Source organism: Bactrocera oleae, chromosome 2 (assembly GCF_042242935.1).
Source record: "Bactrocera oleae isolate idBacOlea1 chromosome 2, idBacOlea1, whole genome shotgun sequence".
NCBI classification, from domain to species: domain Eukaryota; kingdom Metazoa; phylum Arthropoda; class Insecta; order Diptera; family Tephritidae; genus Bactrocera; species Bactrocera oleae.
The window spans coordinates 39,369,182-39,392,766 of NC_091536.1; the positions used below are offsets into that span (position 1 = coordinate 39,369,182).

The following is a 23,585-nucleotide window of genomic DNA, read 5'->3' on the forward strand; positions in this document are numbered from 1 at the left end:
TCTCAACATGTTGCTTTGGAATGGCTTGTGCTGCTAGAAGTGGCGTTTCCCGTTGTATCCCAATACTTGCTTTGTTATTTATGTGGTGTGGTTTTATCATTGTATATGAGTGGTTGCTGTGTTTTCATCTGCATGTCTTGTTTATCCTTCTTCGTGTATACTAGCTGTGTTGTATTTGCTTAACAAGGTGCGCCTTCCTGCGTTGTGTGGGCTGAATTCCGTAAGGATACTTACTTCTCACACTCTTCCCCCACTTCGGTGAGTTTTGCATAGGATGACATGCGAAATTCAATCGAATTCACGATATTTACAATCAAATCTTTTATAAAAATTTTTCACAAAATTTAAGCTATTATACATTAACTGAACTTTTCCCAAATTTACGCTTAATTTTACATTTTTTTCGTAATTTACGCTTTTTGACTTTTTAACTTCTTGTACAATTTTTCAAAGTTCAAGCTTATTTGAATTCTTGTATAAAATTGTCTTCCCAAAGGTAAAGTTTATTTAATTAATATATAAAGTATTTCACTTTTCCAAGATGCACACCTATTTTTTTTTCTTCCTTTTCTTTTTGTTTTTAAATTGAATTTAGATTCGTAAATAATAATTTATTTTTGCTGACATCTATCAATTTTTGCCTTAACTTTTCTTTTCGATTACTACAAGTTTTGTGTGGTTGCTTAAAAAAACTCTTTCTTCAATTGAATTAAGTTATATGGCAAATTTGAATTTTTTTTTCTTGATTTAAGTAAGGTAGTCTAAAATAATATTTTTATATCATTTCTCAATTAATTTTTCATTTACATAATTTTTTTTCATGTCGTTTTAAATTTTTTTCCAATTAAATTATAAATTTATATACTTTTTTTGTCTCTCTAGTATGTTTTTATCTGTTGTTCTCCGAGTTGTTGGCTTCATTCTAGTGTGTACGCCCCACCTATACATGGCCACTTGGTATTTGGCAGTACTAAATTTAAGCCGGTGCTTCCCTGTACCGGATGTGAGGGCCGTGAGGCTTCTTCTGACTCTTTCGGCCTCTAGTACTCTTCCGCTTCCGTCGGCAATAGATATCTTGATGTCTTTAGGTGGGAGCTGTACCTCCGTGGATGGTTGTAATAAAATTGGTGATTGTACTACTTGTGCGTCATTGGTCGTAGTTGTGTCTTGATGATGCCTGAAGGTGGCTAATATGTGAGCGCGCTTCTCTGTTGGCATCTTCGCCGTGAAGGGCTCGGAGATACATCCGAGCGTTCCTTCACCTTGTCCTACATAGCGCATATCGTTTTCAGTATATAAATGCCGCAATCGTATGTATTCTCCGGTTGTTGTACATCTAAAACGAGTCCCCTAAAATCTAATCTTTCCTGACCGTATCTCTTCTTGTACTTCCACTGGAAGAATTCGCTCAAGGGCGTGGTCGCATGGGTGACCTTACCCCTCCAGGAATCTGCTGTTCATAATTGGTATGAGTACACACTGTGCCGGTAACGTGGTGCGTAAGCTCTCGATTGGTGAAGGTGAGCACGTAACAATGATGAGCGGGTTTGTCTGGTGCCTGAATTACATTCTGTCCGAAGATGTCGATGTTCCGATTTCTGAGTGGTGTTTTCGTTGTTTTGGTTCACTCACTTTTTAGACAGCCACTCGGCCTACGATACATGGCGCCGTGGCCGGGTTGGTTCTTAACGAGGCAGCAGTCCAATATGATTTACGGGTCGTAACTACACGGGCCGCGGTAGTGCGTCTCATGGCGGCGTGTATTGTGCGTGCTTAAGTGCATTTGTCATGGCTTGGTGGTCAGTTAGCTATGTGGTGGTGTTGGTGAAGTTTGAGGTGGCGGCTTTAGATGCGTTGGCACTGCTATGTCCGTCTTAGGTGTCGCGCCGCCGCGCACATAGCGTCTGTACATGCTGAGCTAACACTTCTCTCTTGGCAATCTTTACTTTCTCCTCCTCCATCCATACACGGATCCGCCTTAAGCTATTTGTCCACTTATCGTCGTAGTTCATATTCATTTACTTTACTCCTGTGTGTGTTATCTTGCTGACAGCTCGAGGTTGAATGAATGTAATTGTCTCCTTTGGTCACAAAATTTGGACATTTAAATAAAAGGATTTTTTTAACACTGGCGGAGTGGTATGATTTCAATTCGCTGATGTTCAACGTTTGCTTGTTTTCATCGTCAATTTTTCGAAATTAGATTATCACTGGAGGGATGTACCTGAGAATTTGATAAGTGCCATCATACTTCGGGGCTAACTTTGCGGCAAAACCATCAGTGGCTTTAGAGAAGTGATTATCTTTCGCGTGTCAGGTTATAATGGCGGGCTTGATCCATCGTCACCATCTCCATATTATGCCGAACAATTCTGAAGGCCTCCTGCTTCCTATGGCACTTTTCCTCAGCCGTCGTGGGTGTCATACATTTGCCGATATAACTTCGTCGAAGAGGGCATTTGGCAGTCACGGCTCCCGTCCTTGTACGAGGAATGCCAGGCTCTACCCCGTGGAGACCGAGATACTGGTATTCACTGCAAGCTCGATCTCTGGGAGAAAATCGTCCCATCGCTGGTGTCGTGATTTGCTGAGTTGCGCTATAATTCGTTTAATTGTCCTGTTAACTTGTTTTGTGGAATTATCTTGGGGTGTTAAGTGCGGTGAATTACTGATGTACCTCTAGTTACTTTAGATAGTATTGCCATAGCGTACTAATAAATTGGACGCCGTTATCCGAAATAAGAATTTTGGGACGCCATATCTTGCAAGGTTTCGTTCTCTAAATGCACAATGAAGTCCTTCTGGTGAAGTGCGCCTCATGCGAACTAATTCCATTCGAAGAATACTAGTGGCATAGTACTACCATGCGTGGATCGCGGTAAGGGTTCGATAAAGTCAGTGCAAACTGTGGCAAACGCATCTTCTCCGCTGGTTTCTGCTGTCGTTCCATTCATTTCTGGCGGGACTCTCGCTAGCTTACTTAGCGGCTAATGTCGCTGAAAATCCCTGGCCAGTAATATCGATTGGGCACATGGGCTATTGTCCGGCGTATACCCATGTGTCCGGCGCTGAGTAAATCGTGGTTCTCTTGCAGCACTCATCCTGGGATTGACATGGGAAGTGACAATAGAGCGAGCCATCCTTTTTCATGTACTCCGCGTTCCTCTCCGGGTTTGCGCGTACTTCCCCTACTCGCTTTCGCCACCAATTGCATTGTGACGACATCGTCGTCGCTTGTCCTATGTCTCTAGTGGCTGTTAAGACAGTCCGTCAGCTACTAGGTTGAGTTTCCATCGTGCTAAACGACCGGAAGAGCTTTCTATGGAATTGAGCAACTTCAGTGACATATGATCGGTTATAACCTTGAACCTATATCCCTCTAGGTAGGGTTTAATTTTCCGAATCCCCCAAGACTAAGGCGAGGCACTCCTTTTTGGTGATCGTATAGCTGGTCTCCCCTTTTTCAATTTGTTGCTGTCGTTCGCTATTACGCGTTCACCTCCTTCCAGCTTCAGTGTCAGCACTGCACCAAGACCGGCGTTGCTAGCCTCCATATGTAAGGTAAATGTCTGCCTTTAGTCCGAACATGCGAGGATAGGAGCCTCTGTTAACTTGTTCTCGATGCTTACTTACCGTTCCGGGGATGCATCTCTTCGATAGCAGCTCATCGACCTCGTCGTTGATAACAGCCGGCATCGCTCGATTTCGCTATTATGACCGCTTTATGATCCGTATGCTGACTTTCCGACAAGCCGTGTGTTGCTTGCTCGCGCATTCGCAACATGTAGAAGTGGCGTGCTTTTCCCGTTGTAGCCCAATACTTGTCGTGTAGTTTGGTTTTATAGCTGTGTATGAATGCTTGCTGTGTTTTCATCTGCATGTCTGGTTTCTCCTTCTTTTTGTTTTGTATTTGTTTAACAGGGTGCGTCTTCGTGCGTTTGTGGATGGATATTTATTTCTTACAATGTTAATGGTTTAGGGCTGAGTATGAATAGAGTTCGTTTATGAATTAACATGAATATATTAAATATAGCCGCTTCGGTTAAGTTGATATCACATTTATCTAATTTAAAGTTGCTTTTTATATAACTTTCGCTGACGCGAACTAAAATATAGCAATAAAATTAAGCCTAATACTATGTTTGCTCCGACACAAAGTTCGTGTTTTCATAGACAAAAGAGGTTTTCACGCGAAAACTTGTGTTTTCATCCATACAAAATCTGTCAAACGAAAACACAGTTTTCGCTGAAAACCCCTTGAAAACTTACATTCCACTCATTATAATCGGTGCCTGCTCTAGTTTAATCGATATTATTAGAAGACATATTTTGTCAGCCCCAAATGTCAGTTCTTTTGTCTATGAAAACACGAATTTTGTGTCGGTGCGAACATAGTATTACAAAAAATAAAGTGATTTGGTAACCAAAAGTAATAAATTCGGTTTCTTTTTACACTAGACCTCATATTTTGCTTAAAGTATTAAGTGCGTAACTACGTAATTTTTAATAGTCGAATAATCTGGATAGCTTTAGGAAACTAAATGTAATTAGCTTGCGATTTCCACAAACAACGTATGCTGATGCGAACGTAACCACGCCTGAGCTCAGCTGTTTCTTATATATCTTATACTCCTATGTAAGATATGCTTATGCATTTGTAGTTTACAGCTGGTATCAACGCTAGTAAACATATTTAATCAGTTTAGTTTATACTCGCACATTTTTTTTTTTTTTTTATAGTAGGTTGAAGCATCGAAAGCCGAGGTGCGGAACTTTAATCCGCTAAACCTAACCTACTCCCAACCCAAATTTCTCCCACGGAATCACTGGACAAAGTATTACTTCATGGGAGAGAAGAAGACATTTATGTCTCCTCTACGGTACGGACTGACTGACTCCAAATCTATTCTAAGTGTCTCAATCTTGTCATTATCGCTGACTGCTTTCCATTTAATAGAGGACTCACACATAAGTGCTGTCAAATTTTCCACCGAGAAACTACCGCCAAGTGTGGTTTTCAGATTTTCTCTTATACTTGAGCACCGAGGGCAATGGTAAAAAACATGTTCAGAGTCTTCAATACACTCTGTACACGTCGGACAGTACGGAAAGTCATGACGAAATTCGTAAAGGTAGCTTCTAAAGAACCCATGTCCACTTATCATTTGGGTCAGGTGGAAATCCAGGTCCCCATGCTGTCTATCTATCCACGGTCTGATGTCTGGTATCAGTCTGTGAGTCCACCGTTCTTTGGATGAGGTTTGCCACCGTTGCTGCCACAGCGTAATGCTCTTGGTTCTTGGTTCTTTCCTCTCTTTTTGTTGCTGTAGAGGGTTCCGATAGCTGGTATAAGCGCGCGAATTCATTTCCCTGGATGTCAATGGGCACTATACTGGCTAATACTTCCGCAGCGTCGCTTGATACAGTTCGGAAAGCACTTATCACGCGTATTGCAGAAAGCCTATGCACTGTGATTATTGGTTTAGCATATGATTTTGTGTCTAGCGCCTGGATCCATATTGGAGCCGCATACAGTATAACGGATCTCATTGCCTTAGTTATTAAAAATCGTCGGCTGGAACACACACAGCCTCTATTTGCCATCATTCTAGGTAACGAATTATATATTTTATTTGCTTCACCCGTCGTGTTTTCCAAGTGCTCTTTAAATTTTAGCCTTGAGTCCAATATAACGCCAAGATACTTTAGCTGTGGCTGTGAAGTTATCTGACATTCTCCTATGGTGAGCGATAGTTTTTCTTCAATTTTCCTGGAGCTAATGAACAAGACCTCTGTTTTCTGCTCAGCCAACTCTAGACTCATGGTTGCGAACCACCGTCGTATACCATTTATGCAATCATTGCATTTGACCCGGAGGTCATCTAGATTTTTCGCTACTGCTACCACTATGAGGTCATCCGCATAGGCGATTAGTTTCACGGATTGTTGTTGATGTAGTCTTAGTACCCCGTCGTACATCAGGTTCCAAAGAAGGGGGCCTAAGACCGAACCTTGTGGTACTCCACTCGAGATAGAGTGGCTCTTGGTACCCTCATCTGTGTCGAAAAGCAGCCTTCTGTTGTCAAAATAACTCATAATAATATTTATAACTTATTGGGGAGGGCGTATTTCATACAGGGCCTTGATGATATTTGCCCATTTCGCAGAATTGAATGCATTCTTCACATCCAGGGTAATTAGCGTGCAATATTCTTTGGTGCCACCTTTCCATCTTTTGCCACTTATTACACATTTCGCAATATCAACGACTTCGCCGTATCAACGACTAAGCCGTATTGTCTCTCTGATAATCCGATGGCTTTTTGGATTGCTAACTCCAAGCGGTTTCTTACTATGCTTTCGTACACTTTACCAATCGTGTCGAGCATGCACAGAGGTCGATACATACATACATACATATGCGGCAGTATAAATCGCCCAAACAACAAGGAAATTGATTTCTGTTTGTTGCTTTTTCTTCGTGTTTTACTCAAGAAATGCCGAAACTGGTTCGCACTTACTTTGCCTCGAGAATAAACGCCAGCATTTTCTTATTGTCTTATTGTAATGTTTCTGCAGTTAACGGTATTATAAACATAATTTTTTATATGATATTTGTACATAAATTTTCCATTATCCCACATTAAATGCAAATACTTAGCAATTAAATTATCAGATCTGCACACAAACACATATATACAGAAATATGTTTTTAAATGAATTATTGCTAATTTATGATCCAATTATTTATTGGTTTTAAGGCTGCAAAAGCCAATTGAGTGCCAGAAATGGTTTGAAATGTATACATTTTCAGTTTTACTCTCCCACTTACCCAGTCTTTGATCTTTGCAAATTGCAAGAGTATGAAATTTTCGGTTACACCCGAATTATCCTCCTTACTTGTTTGAAAAAGTTATAGGTACACAGCTCACGGGAGCATACGAGTATGCAATGATTAACCCATACCGAAACAAATTTATCGCTCTCTTTTCTTTTGCTTTATGGTATACGACAACCATTTTTTTGAAAATATAATTAAACAGTTTCATATCACTTAAGTCTTAAAAAAATTACCAAAACTTTTTCTTTCCATAACAAAATTGTTTATTTCGGGCTGGGATAAAATTTTAGAATTTTGATGACACTTGGTACTTGTGTTCACCTTGAGAAAACATGGCTACGCCCACAAAATGCAGTTAAACGAACAACTGTAAAGTGCTATAACTAAGCCAAATATTCAAAACTGGTGAATACAAAGTTTGTTCACGTGTTCCACGGCAACCTGAGGTAGATATAGATCTGAAATTTTGCACACGTCCTTTCTTCTCCAGAAGCTGCTAATATTTCGGAACCGATATCGGACGACTATAGAATATTGCTGTCATACATGCTGACAGAAATTCAAGTTCTCCCATGGATAACTGTATTTTAACAATACATTTTTATGAAATTTGTTATTGATTATTGCGCAAATCAATGATATAATCTCCGAACATGTTCTTCAGATCGAACCACTGTAGCACATACCTGCCCTATCAAAATCGAGACAAAGATTTTCATACCATAAAAATCTGTTTTATAGATTTATTATAGTTATTTATAGTGTTTCTTCTAAGTTTGGTTAATATAGCATTAGAAGTTTATAAGATATGGACATTGAACATTTAAAAAAACTCTACATTCCTTTCCCTGAATTAAATTTAAATTTAATGGATTAAATGGTAACTGATTTATAACACTTTGTATTTTGTTGATTAATTGTTTTTTGTGAACTTGGGAATAAGCTGTTTTTTTTTTCATGTGGACTTTAAGCACGTATATCAAGTTTCCTCAGGATATCTCGATTTACACTCAAGCACTCCTTGTCATTTTCAGTATATTTGTTTAGAAATCGTGCATCTTTTGGTGTACGATTTGAAATCTTACATGTAGGAATTTCAGCAAATTAATTTTTATATACATATACATATTTTTAGATTATTACCAAACGAAGCATTGATTTAACTGCTGCACATTCGTCAAATATGGACGAACGATTGCCAAGAGACGTGATGCCACAGGAGTATATAATTAACTTCTATATAAACTATGAGAAGAAGATGTTTTATGGTAACATGACTATGAAGTTAAAATGGGAAAATGAAACAAAAAGGATTGCGTTTCATTCACACCGCAATCTACAAATCCGCGATCGTTCTTTTGATTTACGAAAATGTTCTCCCTATGACAGGTAATGGATAAATACAACATAAATACATTTATCACTCTCCTTTAGTATTATAATATTATTTAATTAAAAGAAAATTTATTTAATTTAATACTTACAGCAATAATATTATGGAAGATAGTTCTGTAGCACGTATTAGCAAGTTGTACAAGAAATCTATTTATACACTTCACTTAAATAGTATCATAAAACGGGGAACACATTGTGAGCTCTATATGGAATTTGAAGGTCATATTTGGACGAAGGCTGAAGGATTATTTTATGGCAGCTACCACGCTGATAACAAAAGCGAACAGATTGAATATATTGCTACTAATTTGCATCCCAATAATGCGAGAAGATTTTTTCCTTGCTTCGATGAACCAGAATTTAAGGCAAATTATACTTTTATTATTTATACATCTGCACATAAATATTCATACCAATTTGTCTTACATACAAGGAGAGTTCCAAAGTAAACAGGACTTTTAAAAAAAAAACAGAACAATTGGTTTATATAATTATCAATTAATTTTATTCAAAATAGTCTCCTTCTGCTTTAATACAGCTTTTTGCACGGTCCAGAAGCATGTCGAACGAGTGTTTTAGCTCGTTGCCCGGTATGGCCGCCAGTGTGCCGGTGCAAGCCTTTTGAATGGCCTCCACGTCTGCATAACGTTTTCCTTTCATCGGCAAACGCATTTTTCCGAAAAGGTAGAAGTAGCACGATGCCATATCAGGTGAATACGGGGAGTGGTTGATTGTTAAAATGTGATTTTTGGTCAAATAATCGGCCACAAGCGTCGATCGATGAGACGGAGCATTATCGTTCAATAAACGCCAACTTCCATCTTCGCGATATTCGGATGACACTTAAAACGCAGTAACTTCCCTTCCAATAGATGAAATGTCATGAAATTTTTACTGGAAATCGATAAAGGATAGCATATTCTAACGCACTAGTCGGCATATAGATGACGCAACTAGAGTTAACTTTTTTACTTTTTTACTGTTTACTTTGGAACGCATCTTGTATATGTGCATTGTGTCGAAAATCGTATTGTATATAAGTTAAGTTATCATTTATTAATGCTTTAAAAGCTCCCGGGATTTGGCGTTAAACGCAGATATTGGGATTCAGTTTATAGTTCCAGTTTATGATTCAAATTCAATAATTGCTCTTTTCTTAAAATGGTTTTTTAGTGAAAAAGTTAGCAAAGTTCAGTCAATTTGGGAAGATGTCCTTTGGATGCCAATAGCAAGAAGAATATTTTTGATGAGTGGTCATTGTCTTTCACTGTAAAAGATAAAGTATATTTATATATTACTCCCAAAGAGCTAAAGCTCCAAAAACTTGAATTAGTGCAACTATTTGCTTCTATCATTTCATGCTTCGGTGTGAAAATGTGTGAAATTAATTAATAATCACGTCCACAGTTCAAGCAACTATTGTGTTTAAAACAACTAAAAGTTCAACAACCCCTAAGAACAAACGTCACAGGAGTTGTAGGTTTAGTTCACATGGTGCTTAAAGAATGAGGTGACTCCGCATCTTATATATTTTTATACTCTTGCAACAAGTTGGTACAGAATATTATATTTTTGTTCACCTAACGGTTGTTCATTAAACCTTCAACTAATCGAGATCGATATGGAGCTATATATGTGACGAAACGAGTTTAAATCCGATTGACTGTTGTCGTAACCCTTAAACCCCACTGCCACTGTTTTGCGTTAAAGCTCCACCATACTTCAATGAGTGCTGTATATAAATCGTTTTTAATATTATGCCTAGGTGGGCTGAATAGTACAGTATACTTATTTTTCCAAGACCCGAGTCACTCCTCGCGTTGTTATTTGGATGATTAAAGCAAACACGTATTGCGTATTGTAGTTTTTGAACATAACGAAAGTCTGATTTGTAAAATGAGTTTCTGAATTAAGAAAAATATCAACTTTTTCAGGATGGAGAAATGTTTTTAATTAGTTTTTATGCTTGAGGAAGCCAGTGAACCATTAACATTCCAAGTCTTAATTTGTATGGGTTTAATTTTTGTACCCTATTCTAGTTTTGCTTTCTCTCTAATTAAGTAAGAAGTAAATTTATGTGTAAGTTGATTTTGTTCTTCTAGCTTATTAAGAGATGAGATGAAAGTTTTCCAGATTGTTTGCTTGTGTTAGTACCTTCCTTCAGTGGATACACTTGTACTTATGCGTTTTAGCAAATAAGGCTCTTTATTTTTCATGGGCGCGTTTTTAATTTTTTGAAGTTGCGTTGCCACTTCAGGCTGTAGTTCCGATTTTGTGCAGCTTAAAGTTGTATGGTTTCCTCCACACTTCACACATCTTGATGGATTGTAGCAATAGATCTAGTTTGGCCGAACGCCTGACAGGATATGCACAGCGGTACAAGTTTCAATGGCTATATTTGCTTGAGTTTGACGACATTTAAAATACGTTTAATTTTGAATTTAATTTTCTTGATATTTTCTGTGGATTCAAAGCATACAATAAACATATCTACGGAATTTTTTGTTTATACTGAAATTTGTTCATAGCATTCGTATCTTTAAAGCCTTATTTTTGAAGATCTGTGACAATGCTTTAGGCTCACATGAGTGATGGAGGTCTTCTACCATAACGCGTATATCACGCGAACGCTTGTTCTCGTACGAGTACCACCAAAGCTCCGACTGGTTTAATTTTTTGGGAGAATTTTATAGTCTGAACTGCTTGACAGGTTTATTTTACAAGAACTTTGAACAGTAAGTTTAACAGTGTTGCATTTTTGATTTCTGCATTTAAAAAAGGACCTTGCCTTGCGTTTTTTATTGTTCCTGTTTTATTTTTCATTTCCGAGCCCTTTTTCATCTGTTTCTACAAAAAAGTGCGCCTTTAGTGAGGAGGAAAAAGTTTCAAGGAATTTCAAAAGAATAAAACACATACGTCTTTGAAGATTGCAGGATTGCGGAATTGCAGCAACTTTAAATTAAACAGCTAATTAAAAGTGTCAAGTTCTCGCAACCAAAAAAAGCAAGTAAGCAAAAATTTAACAAAAATTCATCGAATTAGTTTTCTCACATATTGGTAACAACATTTAATATTTGGTCAAAAAACCTCGTCTATCCTGTCTTGGTATCTTGCCAAATAAAAAGTTTTTTATATAGGAACTTGATATTCATCGGACATTCCGTAGTCCGATCTAAACAATAATCTGTGTTAAATTTGTGAAGATATATTCACATTTAAAAAGTTTTCCATACAAGAAATTGATTTTAACAATAAATTTTTATAGCACCGATGTTTTTATGCACCTATGTGTACAAATCGATATCTGAACAAGTAAGGAAGGGCTAAGTTCGGATGTAACCGAACATTTTATACTCTCGCAAGGTCAAATGGTATACTCGTTTGAGATTTCTTTGTGGATTGACTGATATTTTCGGTAGAAGGTCAACTATAGGCACTGGGGTCCACATATTTAGTACTTAGGGGTTTGAACAGTTTTGGTTCGATTTAGACAATTTTTGGCCGCAAGGTGGCATACTTTAATTGCATTATTCACGCAAAGTTTTACCCCGATATAATCATTTTTACCTGATTTGCATAGTGGAATGTGAAAGAATCAGATGGAATTGAAAATGGTGTTACATGGGAAGTAAGCGTGGTTGTAGTCCGATTTCGCCCATTTTCGCACTATGACATAGAAACACATAAAGAACGTTATGCACCGAATTTGGTTGAAATCGGTTGAGCAGATCTCAAGATATGGGTTTTCACCTAAAAGTGGGCTGTGCCACGCCCACTGTCTAATTTTGAACGCGGTTCCTATAAAGTCATCTTATACCATCTCAGAGATACAATTTAATGTCTCTGGCGTGTTTAGTGCTTGATTTATCGCGCTTTTAGTAGTTTTTAACAGTACCGTTATATGGGGAGTGGGCGGAGTTGCCACCCGATTTCAACAATTTTCACACCGTCAATAGAAGTGCTAAAAACATTTGCTTCCAGTGAATTTTGTTATTATAGCATTAGCGGTTTAGGAGATATGCACATTAAACTTATTAGAGGCGGGACCACGCCCACTTTTTAAAAAAAAATTTTAACTGCAGATGCCCCTCCCTAATGTGATCCTGTGTACCAAATAACAGTCTTGTATCTTATTGCGGAGCTTAGTTATGGCAAGTTATTTGTTTTTGATTAATGGCGTTTTGTGGGCGTGGCAGTGGTCCGATTACGCCCATCTGCAATACCAACCGTCTCACGGTACCATGAAACATGTCTACCAAGTTTCATAAAGATATCTCAATTTTTACTCAAGTTAGAGCTTGCACGGACGGACGGACAGACGGACGGACGGACAGACGGACGGACGGACAGACAGTCACCTGGATTTCAACTCGTCTCTTCATCCTGACCATTTATATATATATAACCCTATATCTAACTCGATTAATTTTAGGTGATACAAACAACCGTTAGGTGAACAAAACTATTATACTCTGTAGCAACAGGTTGCGAGAGTATAAAAACTGAGAGACCAGTTCGTGTATATACAGACATACTGATGGCCATAACCAAATCGACACAGCTCATCACGCTGATCATTTATATATATATATTTTATAGTGGCAGCAAATGCTTCTCTGTAAATTTCAATCACATCAGATTTTTTTATCGGATAGAAACCAATTGATGAGAATCACAGTTTCAGGTTTGTTACGAAAATATTTCGAACCTGTTTCCAAATGAAAAAGGTTCGTGTTCAAGAACAAAAAGGAAGCGATAATAACCAATGTTTTTGCATCATACGCATTGGAATGCCTCAAGTCGAATTTACAGAAAGCCCAATTCATTTGTTTGTCGACGCTTCCAATCACAAAGCAATCAAAATATTTCCTGTCGTCATTCGTTATTTTCCTCCATTATCTGGAGTGAATGTTAAAATAAATTTTGATTTGATTGATAAATCGCTTACTGTGTTGACAACGCGCCAATTAATTTCGGTTGCGTTGATTGGAAAAGTGAAGGAAATGTTTTTGCAAAATTAAAGAAATTAAAATCGAACATAGTTGGTGTGGGTTGTGCAGCGCATATCGTAAATGATGCGCTTCGTAACGCATGTAATGCACTTGATGTCGAAATAGAGAGCATTGTTGTTCAGATCTACACACATTTTTATATCCACACCATTCACAGAAGCATTAAAGTCAATCTGCGAAATTTCTGAAAACGAATACGAAATCATTGGCATGAGAGAAGCATTGGGGAAAATCATTCGAATGTTCCAATCTTTTAAAACGTATTTCGACGACCTTCCTGCACCCCTCAAAAAAGCCAGATGTATCCGCCATTTTTCAGTAATCGAAGCTTTGGTTCATTTTTGTTCATGAACAGGTGAAAATATATTTTTATTAACAAAAATTTTTCTAAAATCGAGAAAATATTAAATTATTATCTCATTAATTTTAGGCCATGATTTTCGAAGAAACAATAAGGAAAATTGAAGGCGATGATATTCCAGCAATTGTAATTTACCAACACTTTCAACATTTTATGAACCATTTGCAAACATCTAACCAATACAATTACTTTTCGTTGTAAGTAAAAGCGGAAATGGGGAACCTGAAGAAAGAAAACTGACTTGAAGCAATTTAAAGTAGAGGCAAAATAATTTCAAAGTAAATATTTCATTTCACACCTCAATTTTCGCTTTCTCATTTTTAATTGTCTTCAATATGTCAATCAGGTGATTGCTACGAATATCTTAAGGCATGGAGTCAACAGTTTGCTTATGTGAAACTATTTGCATAGGTGCTACTCACTGATAAACTCGACTGTGAAAAAAATTAAGAAAACGTTTATTTTCCTCACAGAAAATAATACAAGGTGCGTTCCAAAGTAAACAGGACTTTAAAAAAAAAAGGTAAAACAAATGGTTTTATCGGCAAAATCAATTAATTTTATTCAAAATAGTCTCCTTCTGCTTTAATACAGCTTTTTAGCTCGTTGCCCGGTATAGCCGTCAGTATGCCGGTGCAAGCCTTTTGAATGGCCTCCACGTCTGCATAACGCTTTCCTTTTATCGGCAAATACATTTTTCCGAAAAGGTAGAAGTCGCACGGTACCATATCAGGTGAAATTATCGTGAAATAAACGCCAACTTTCATCTACGCGATATTCGGGCCGAACACGTCGAATGCGGCGCACCAAACGCTTCAAAACTCCAAGGTAGAATACCGCATTAACATTTTGTCCGGGTGGAACAAATTCTTTGTGGACAATACCCTTGGAATCATAAAAAAAACAAATCAGCATTGTCTTCACTTTTGACTTCTCCAGGCGTGATTTGTTGGGTTTCGGCTCATTTCTCATTTATGTCCTCACGACCATAAACTTGTTTCATCAATTAAAACGTCTTGGTAAAAGTTGTACCAATTTTTAAACAAAATTTAATGTTGGCTCTTTGTTTGAAGTTCATTTCCGCACCGATGACAAAAACATACTGCCACTTAAAACGCAATAACTTCTCTTCCAATAGATGAAATGTCATGAAATACTGGAAGTCAATAAAGGATAGCAGATTCTAACGCACTAGTCGACATATAGATGGCGCCACTAGAGTTTACTTTTTTACACTACTTCACATAAGCTGTTCGAACAATTCACTTATATTTTTCAGTATATAGGTGATAAACGAATTGATGAATGGAGCAATGAGCAGAAATCCGTTGACTAACGTTGGGTTCACTGTTTTACTTTTCTATTGAAGCAAAACATATAATGCGCTTAGCTTTCAGAGATCGTTGAATATGCTCTGACACTACCAGGAACATCGGCACCAGAGGAACGCATATTTTCAAGCATTAACAGAATGTGAACGTACGAAAAAACTCGCCTACAACTCAGCACCGTGAAATCGATTTTATTTGCGAAGAATAATTTAAAATTATCTTGTTTGGAATTTTTCACTTACTTAAATCGCACCCCAAGCTTCTTCGAAAAATCAGTTAACAAATACGAAATACGTCAGATCGATGACGTCTTCAACAATTCCGGAAACACCGTCCACTTCATCAACTGCTACACAAACGATCGAACCAGATAGTGATTGAATCTTTTAATCATTTTTATACTCACGCAACCTGTTGCTTCAGAGATTAATAGTTTTGTTCACCTAACGGTTGTTTGTATCACCTAAAACTAATCGAGTTAGATATAGGGTTATATGTGTATATATAAATGATCAGGATGAAGAGACGAGTTAAAATCCGGGTGACTGTCTGTCCGTCCGTCCGGCGTGGCACCGCCCACTTTTATCTATAATCTTGAGATCTGCTTAACCGATTTCAACCAAATTTATAATATTTGAAGGAAATTGGTCTATACATTGGTCTCCCCTGCGGGTAGGGGTAAGAATTTACCCGCGGTAAGACATGCCTGTCGTAAGAGGCGACTAAAAGCCAATATGCACTATGACTGTTATTATGTACCTTGCTCAGTAATATCAGCATAGTATGTCAGAAATAGTGCTATAATACTCAGCTTGAAATGATATTATATTATAGACTTTAAATGGAAAAGCAAATAAAAAGACATTTGAAGTTCAAGCGACAAATGTCACCAGTCATTGAGTAATGGGTAACTCAACTGGCAGTAGTTTCGGCTACACAGTCTTACCGGAGACTTTCTGGTACCACGGGGAGCAGAAAGCCCTTGGACTTCGGTCCAATCTGCTCATTGGATTATGGCCCCTTTGGGGAGATTCGTGGTGGCTGTGGTTGAAACCTAAATGCAGAAGGAACTGAAAATTCAGCCTAACTGTTTTTTCAGTTATAACTGTTTTTTAGTTCTAAAAAGAAGTTGCAAAAAGCATCTGGGTTCCATACCCGAAAACGGAAGAGGTTTTAGGTCGGCCTCGAATCTTACCAAGATGGTAGTGTGTGCCCAGACACACTGCCACTGATAACCAAATTAATACTTGCAAATAGCTCGTATTATTTGGGGCGCTTATCAACGCATTGTATTGATACGTTGTGCTTTGGAGCACCGTGAGGTAAGGCCGCCGCCGGCAGGTACTCACGTAAATCAACAACGAAAGTATACATTGGTACAAACCTTATATATCTTTAAAATAATGAATACCAATCTTCTGGTTAAAGTTTTCATATCCACTCATTAGCTTCTTCAGTTGAATTTATATCACTTATACCCCATTTGAAGATGATTTCAATACAATCTTAAACTATGTGAGTCTATGACCTATAATATAATTTAATAAAACATCAAATTTGATTGTAATCCATTTACAATTTTATCGAAAAATAAATGTTTAATTGTTTCGCAAAGTTTTTTTAAAATAACGTTTTCTTAACACCTGGAGGTATTTTCTTTGCTTTGATTCGTGTAAGTTGCAAGGTGTATAAAATGATCGGTTACACCCGAACTTAGCCCTTCCGTATTTGTATTACTTATAACATTTTGAATAAGCTGTTTTATTATTTCTTTATTTCTGCATAAACCTCATCGTTAGTTACTAGAGGGATTACTTTGTAATTGTCGTAATTATGAGGTTCCGTTTCAGCTGCATTAGATGTGTCACATACTTGTAGTTTAAAAACACTTTCTTATTGGATGATGCTGAATTACAGGTCGAGAAAAGTTTTTTGTACACTTCCAAAGTGAATAATCATTCCTCTGATCGTTAGATAAACTTTTCAAATAATAGCTGAGAGCTATATTTTTAAATGCCTTTACAATACTGGTCAGTTTTTTTATAGAAAACATTCTACCTACTTGTATATGCTTCTAAGTTTCGTTATTTAAATTTTTTTACGCGCGGTTTTTTACATTCTGTAGTCTCGGGTTTCTCTTTCCATTCTCCGAAGAGTGAAATTGTAAATATCTTTCCGCGAAAAAGTGTCGACAAAAAAGGATGTAAAAATACTAAAGTAAACGATTAATTGTAAAACCAAGTCAACAGTATAAAAAGAAAAAGTAAGGGAATTAATTAAAAAAATAATAATAATGCAAAGAGTGGAGAGTTGTACATATTTTGTAATGTTACAAATGTAACGTTGCTCTTGTAGTAGGCAACATTGGTCAATTGTGGCAATTTCCTCCCAATGTGTATTTATTTGTATTTTATTTATTTAACAAAGAAAGAAATTTGAAAAATTAGTCAGTTTGACTACAATGATTCTGTGGATGAGAAAAATGAAGAAAAAGAGCAGAACAAAATACTTGTAGCAAATTTTGAAAACGTACTTAAAGAAACATTGAATAATATTATTGATAAGGGCAAAAGTATCGAAACTACTATGATTGAAAAATCGAATAGGCAAAGAAAACGACGGAGAAATAATTGAAAATTAATATATTGTACAGTATCTGGTAGAGAAAATGATTTGCAGATGAGGTGAAAGAACTAATCGATTATCTTGCAGAAGATTTGTGACGAAACAAACTTTTATGCGGCAAAAACTGATGAGACGAAGTTAAAAGGTATTTTAATGTGACAGAAATTGAACGATATGCAATAGACTTTTATCTAATGTCAAAATATATATTTTTTTTTTGGCAAACATAGTTTGAAATAGTATCTGCCAAATAAGCCTCACTAATAGGACGTCAAATGTTGACTACAGCTGGTATATCTGGCATTGTTTGCGATTTTACGATCTACATTGGAGAAGGAACGTATCAGACATTTGGTTTGGGATAACATCAGAATTTTTTTTAGATTTAGCATCTAATATTCCCATGAACCAAATTTTCAAATTATTCTTTGACACTTGGTTTACGTCAATAAACTTGATGATTACCCTGCGGTTGAAAAATTGTGCTCCAAGCAATGAAAAAGAACTTTATAAGCGAGGACGCGGATTGAGCGATTTTAAATTTGAGACAACGCAAAACTTGATTGTTTGTCGTTGGTAAGACAATAGGAGTTTTCAACGGGTTTTTAACTATACCATATATGTAGGTCAAAGTCACATGAGGTGTAGAAAAGAGGAGATGTTTATGAACGTACCTCGTCCAGGTATTGTTGAATGCACAACAATATGCTGATAAGCTGCAGAATTGAACAAAATCAATTACCGTTCAAATAAATGGTATATGCTCATAGTACATAGACCAGTGTATAAAGTCCTCTGTAATCAATAATTCGCTGTTGTATCGCAGTGACCTCAAATATAGAGGCGGCAAAGTAAAGCATATCCCTTTAATAAGATTCCATTTGGACTTTGCTAATTAGATTATGAACGCAACTTAAACAGCAGTTTTACCCAGAAAAAGAGGTCGCAAATTGTCATTCTTTTCAACTTGAAGTGGACCTGCACAGGACTATTTACCAACATCCCCTACTCTTTTGACGGCTTCTGAATCAACCTCCTACAAAAGAGCGTATTTGGTAGAATTGGCAAAATCGACATTATTTGACAATCTTAGCTACTGGATAGAATAAATAGCAATAGCAATAGCATATGCAGGCTATGTCACACTGGTTACCTGCGCTCTAAATGCATCAAATGTAAAATTTATTTTTGCTGCAACCTGCTAAAAATTTTTTTATTTTACACCACTACTTATAGTCGAACCAGGACACCAAGGACTTGTTTTTAATTCGGGCATAAGAGGGTTAAAGTAATCTCAATCAGGATTTTTATTTGTTACTGTAAGTGGTGGTTCCTTAGTAACAACGTTTTCGTGTGGTGCTAAATATATTGGTTATGCACATATGTACGTGTATAATTTGAAGAGATATGTTTGGTAATGAAAAAAAAAAGATGTGGTGTTCGAAGTGGATCTACATATTAGCCAGTAAGTTAGTGTCCCAGTAGACATTATACTACACCCTCTCATTTGAAGAGCACTCAATAGATCACTACCCTTTGTGGTTATATGTAAGCATAGAGCCCCAGTGGGTATGTTTCACATTATAAATACCACACATTATAAATCGGCTATAGATGAGTTGTAGATGCTTATCGCATTTTATTTGATGTCTTGAGGGACTGTAAACCGCAGTAAGGGACAAGTTGTTGTCGCTATATATCGTTAAAGTTATTGCTTGAAATTTTTCTGTAGATATGCGATTTTATTCGTGGTGTTAAATTTTTTTTTTCGGGGGAGGTTGAGAAAAATGACTTCCGTATCGTCATTTTGTCGTCACAGTAATGGTATGTGCCACTTGCAGGTCATCAAAAAACTCTCCTCTAGGGAACCGTCGCCCACACCGAGACTGCTTTCGCATTACTTCAGAGCGTTCCATATTTCTCGTCTTAAGCATTATATGTCATAATGCGTCCAGGTCCCGTTTTTCTCCCGCATTGTCCTATCCAGTGCTTCCACAGACGTCTTGTTTGACATGGTAGCTTCGTCCTAGACTATTAATGAGCAGTCACGTATCAATTTTCCTATATTGCTATGTTCAGAAACACTACAGACTCTGTTATTATCATCGGTGCCGATTTTCAGTGGAAGCTTGAATATAGAGTGTGCGGTTCGGACTCCTTCCAAAAGCGTAGAGGCAATGCCGGGTGACGCAATAACTAACGCAATTTTTCCGGTAGATCTCACTGTTTTTAAAAGCAGATTGATTTAAAATGTTTTTCCTGTACCTCCTGGGGCAGCAAAGAAAAACAGTTTCCCTTCATTATTATCAATTGTTGATAGTAACGCAGTAAATACTTTTTTCTAATCGATGTTTAATCGTGGCTCATCTTGTGCTATATTTTGGAAAAGTATCGATTGATTGTATGATGTTTCTCTTGTGTATTCGGCACTGTTAGTTAAACCTGAGTTATTAGTATTAGCTAGCACCTTCAGCCCAAAATCCTTTTTTAATTTACCCAAAAGTAATTGCACTACTTTGTTCAATTGAAATAATGCTTCGTCATATATGTTTTAATCATATAGTACATCATCTGAGATTAAATCTCGCCGTCGCCGAATCAGAATATCACTGGCCATATTTTCTTGAAATTTATTCCATAGATTAACAGAATCAGTTACTTGACAAAACGCTACTATGACGGCAAATAAATATCTTAGTGATTTAGCTGAACTACAAACAGCTGCTTCTGATAATGTGTTTTCCCACATATCATAAATCACGTAGACTCTGCCAAGAGCATCCGTTTTTTTTACTCCGGGGAAACCATCAACCGTAGTACCTTGTTTTCGCCGTTGAAAAGTTTTAGAACTTTGGTTCCATGTATAGTAACTTAGAACTCTGTCATATGTCAGTGTTTTCGCGAAATCATCTTGAGCACATAACTTTAAGAATGTTGTCAATATTGTATTTCGCTTTGTTGTTCTCAGTGAAATATACTATTTGTCCATTTTCTAAATGAACTGCAAGGGGGACAATTGTGGGAGCCCTTTCGTACACTTCGAATAATAAAATCCTCCATACAGCTTCAGAGCTGCAGATGAATCGTCCAGACTGATATTTTTCCACTTCATTTGGAAATTGTATGCTGAAAGTGACTTGATCACTGCCTTTATTAATGTACTTAGTAACATATTGAATTCCGTTGATGTGGGCATCAACAATTTTCAAAAGGAGCGGATTATAGGCAACGATCCAGCGGTTATCAATATTATGGTTTCGGATGGTAGCATCTCTGTTCTGGCGATCGTCGACAATATTTGGGATATCTGTCATCGCTAGTACTTGTTTAAATGTGGAACGACTTCGGAAATTTTTTCTCGCATACATGGATAATTCGGATTTAAAGTCCCGCAAGGGCCGTGTACCATATGTTTCTTTACGATTTTGTGCAGGATATGTTCTTCATATTTATTCGATAATTCAGCTGAAATAACCCTGTCAATTTGGTTTGGTCTAATTTTGTTCACTAACCACACCTGCAGGCAAGCCACGTTTCTGCCATTCTATTTAGTACATATAACAGCGCGGCGGACTTAATATATGAGACTTGTTAATGAGGTGCAGGAGTTTCTGTACTTTTAAATGGAAGACTCTGTTAACTATATCGTATGTGTCTTTTGGAGTTAAATTTGTGTTAATATTTTCTTTGATTTCCGACCAATTTGGGTTACATGTTGCAGTTATAAATAAATCAGATTTGCCGTAATTTCTGACGTAAGTCATGGCGTTTTGTGATTTTTCGTTTAAATATCGAGGTCCACCTATGAATGATGAAGGCAGTATAACTAACTGCCCAATACCGTTGGTTTGTTAACATATCATGTCTAAGCAAAGTGTTGAAATTGTTATGTCTTGTCATTATACGATAGCAATAGTAGTTCATACATGATACTGTTTTACGAAGAGATGTAGCACCGATTGGGTCAACTTGAGAAATATTAATGGCATACATCAGATGGAATTTAAAATGCTGGTATATGGCAAATAGGCTTGGTTGTATTCCGATTTCGCCCATTTTCGTACTATAATATAGAAATATGAGAAGAATATTATGTACCGAATTTAGTTGAAATCGGTTAAGCAGATCCCAAGATAAGGGTTTTAAACTAAAAGTGGGCGGTGCCACGCCCACTGACTAATTTTGAGCGTGGTTCCTATAAAGTCATCTCATACCATCCCAGAGATACAAATTTAATGTCTCTGGCTTGTTTAGTGCTTGATTTATCGCGCTTTTAGTAGTTTTTAACGGTACCGTTATATGGGGAGTGGGCGGGGATGTCACCCGAATTCACCCATCCTCCCACTGTGAATAGAGGTGCTTAAAACATTTGTTCCCAGTGAATTTTTTTTTATTATGGCTTCAGTGGTATAGGAGTTATGCACATTAAACCTATTAGGGGGCGGGACCACGCGCACTTTAAAAAAAAAGTTAAACTCTCTCAGATGCCCCTTCCTAATGTGATCCTGTATACCAAATAAGGGTCTTGTTGTGGAGATTAGTGATGGCAATTTATTTGTTTTTGATTAATGGCGTTTTATGGGCGTGGCAACACCAACCGTCTTACGCTGTCAAGAAACATGTGTACCAAGTTTCATAAAGATATCTCAATTTTTACTCAAATTACAGCTTGCACAGACGAACAGACAGTCACCCGGATTTCAACTCATCTCTTTATCCTGATCATTTATATATACATAACCCTATATCTAACTCGATTAGTTTTAGGTGATACAAACAACCGTTAGGTGAACAAAACTATTATACTCTGTAGCAACAGGTTTCGAAAGTATTAAAAATAAGGAAGGGCTAAGTTCGGATGCAACCGAATATTTTATACTCTCTCATAGTCAAATGGTATACTCGTTTGAGATTTCTTTATATACTTTAATAATTAGAGCAATCGTTCTTGTGTTTTGTTGTATACGCTTATAATTTATTTTATATAGAACGAATTACAACTGTATTGAGGGATATGAAAATAAATCGTTTTTTGACAATGAATAACATTTTTATACTCTCGCAACCTGTTGCTACAGAGTATAATAGTTTTGTTCACCTAACGGTTGTTTGTATCACCTAAAACTAATCGAGTTAGATATAGGGTTATATATATATAAATGATCAGGATGAAGAGACGAGTTGAAATCCGGGTGACTGTCTGTCCGTCCGTCCGTCCGTCCGTGCAAGCTCTAACTTGAGTAAAAATTGAGATATCTTTATGAAACTTGGTAGACATGTTTCTTGGTACCGTGAGACGGTTGGTATTGCAGATGGGCGTAATCGGACCACTGCCACGCCCACAAAACGCCATTAATCAAAAACAAATAACTTGCCATAACTAAGCTCCGCAATAAGATACAAGACTGTTATTTGGTACACAGGATCACATTACGGAGGGGCATCCGCAGTTAAAACTTTTTTTTAAAAAGTGGGCGTGGTCCCGCCTCTAATAGGTTTAATGTGCATATCTCCTAAACCGCTAATGCTATAATAATGTTTTTAGCACTTCTACTGACGGTGTGAAAATAGTTGAAATCGGGTGGCAACTCCGTCCACTCCCCATATAACGGTACTGGTAAAAACTACTAAAAGCGCGATAAATCAAGCACTAAACACGCCAGAGACATTAAATCTTATCTCTGAGATGGTATAAATTGGCTTTATAGGAACCGCGTTCAAAATTAGTCAGTGGGCGTGGCACAGCCCACTTTTAGGTGAAAACCCATATCTTGAGATCTGCTCAACCGATTTCAACCAAATTCGGTGCATAACGTTCTTTTCATGTTTCTATGTCATAGTGCGAAAATGGGCGAAATCAGACTACAATCACGCTTACTTCCCATGTAACACCATTTTCAATTCCATCTGATTCTTTCACTTTCCACTATGCAAATCAGGTAACAATGATTATATCGGGGTAAAACTTTGCGTGAATAATGCAATTAAAGTATGCCACCCTGCGGCTAAAAATTGTCTGA

At 37.2% G+C, this 23,585-nt stretch overlaps 1 protein-coding gene across 7 annotated transcripts in view; it reads left to right on the forward strand.

Moving 5' to 3' along the window:
* The window catches only part of LOC106623794 (aminopeptidase N), a 206,452-nt gene that overhangs the window by 45,093 nt on the left and 137,774 nt on the right, over nucleotides 1-23,585 (forward strand). For 6 of the 7 annotated variants that reach the window (XM_036374029.2, XM_036374026.2, XM_036374027.2 and 3 more), the window contains 2 exons: nucleotides 7,977-8,230; nucleotides 8,328-8,601. In XM_036374029.2, the coding sequence (XP_036229922.2) occupies nucleotides 7,977-8,230; nucleotides 8,328-8,601 (528 nt within the window). Of the gene's footprint in view, nucleotides 1-7,976; nucleotides 8,231-8,300; nucleotides 8,602-23,585 lie in introns of those variants that run through there. The other variant, XM_036374030.2, reaches the window with a different exon arrangement.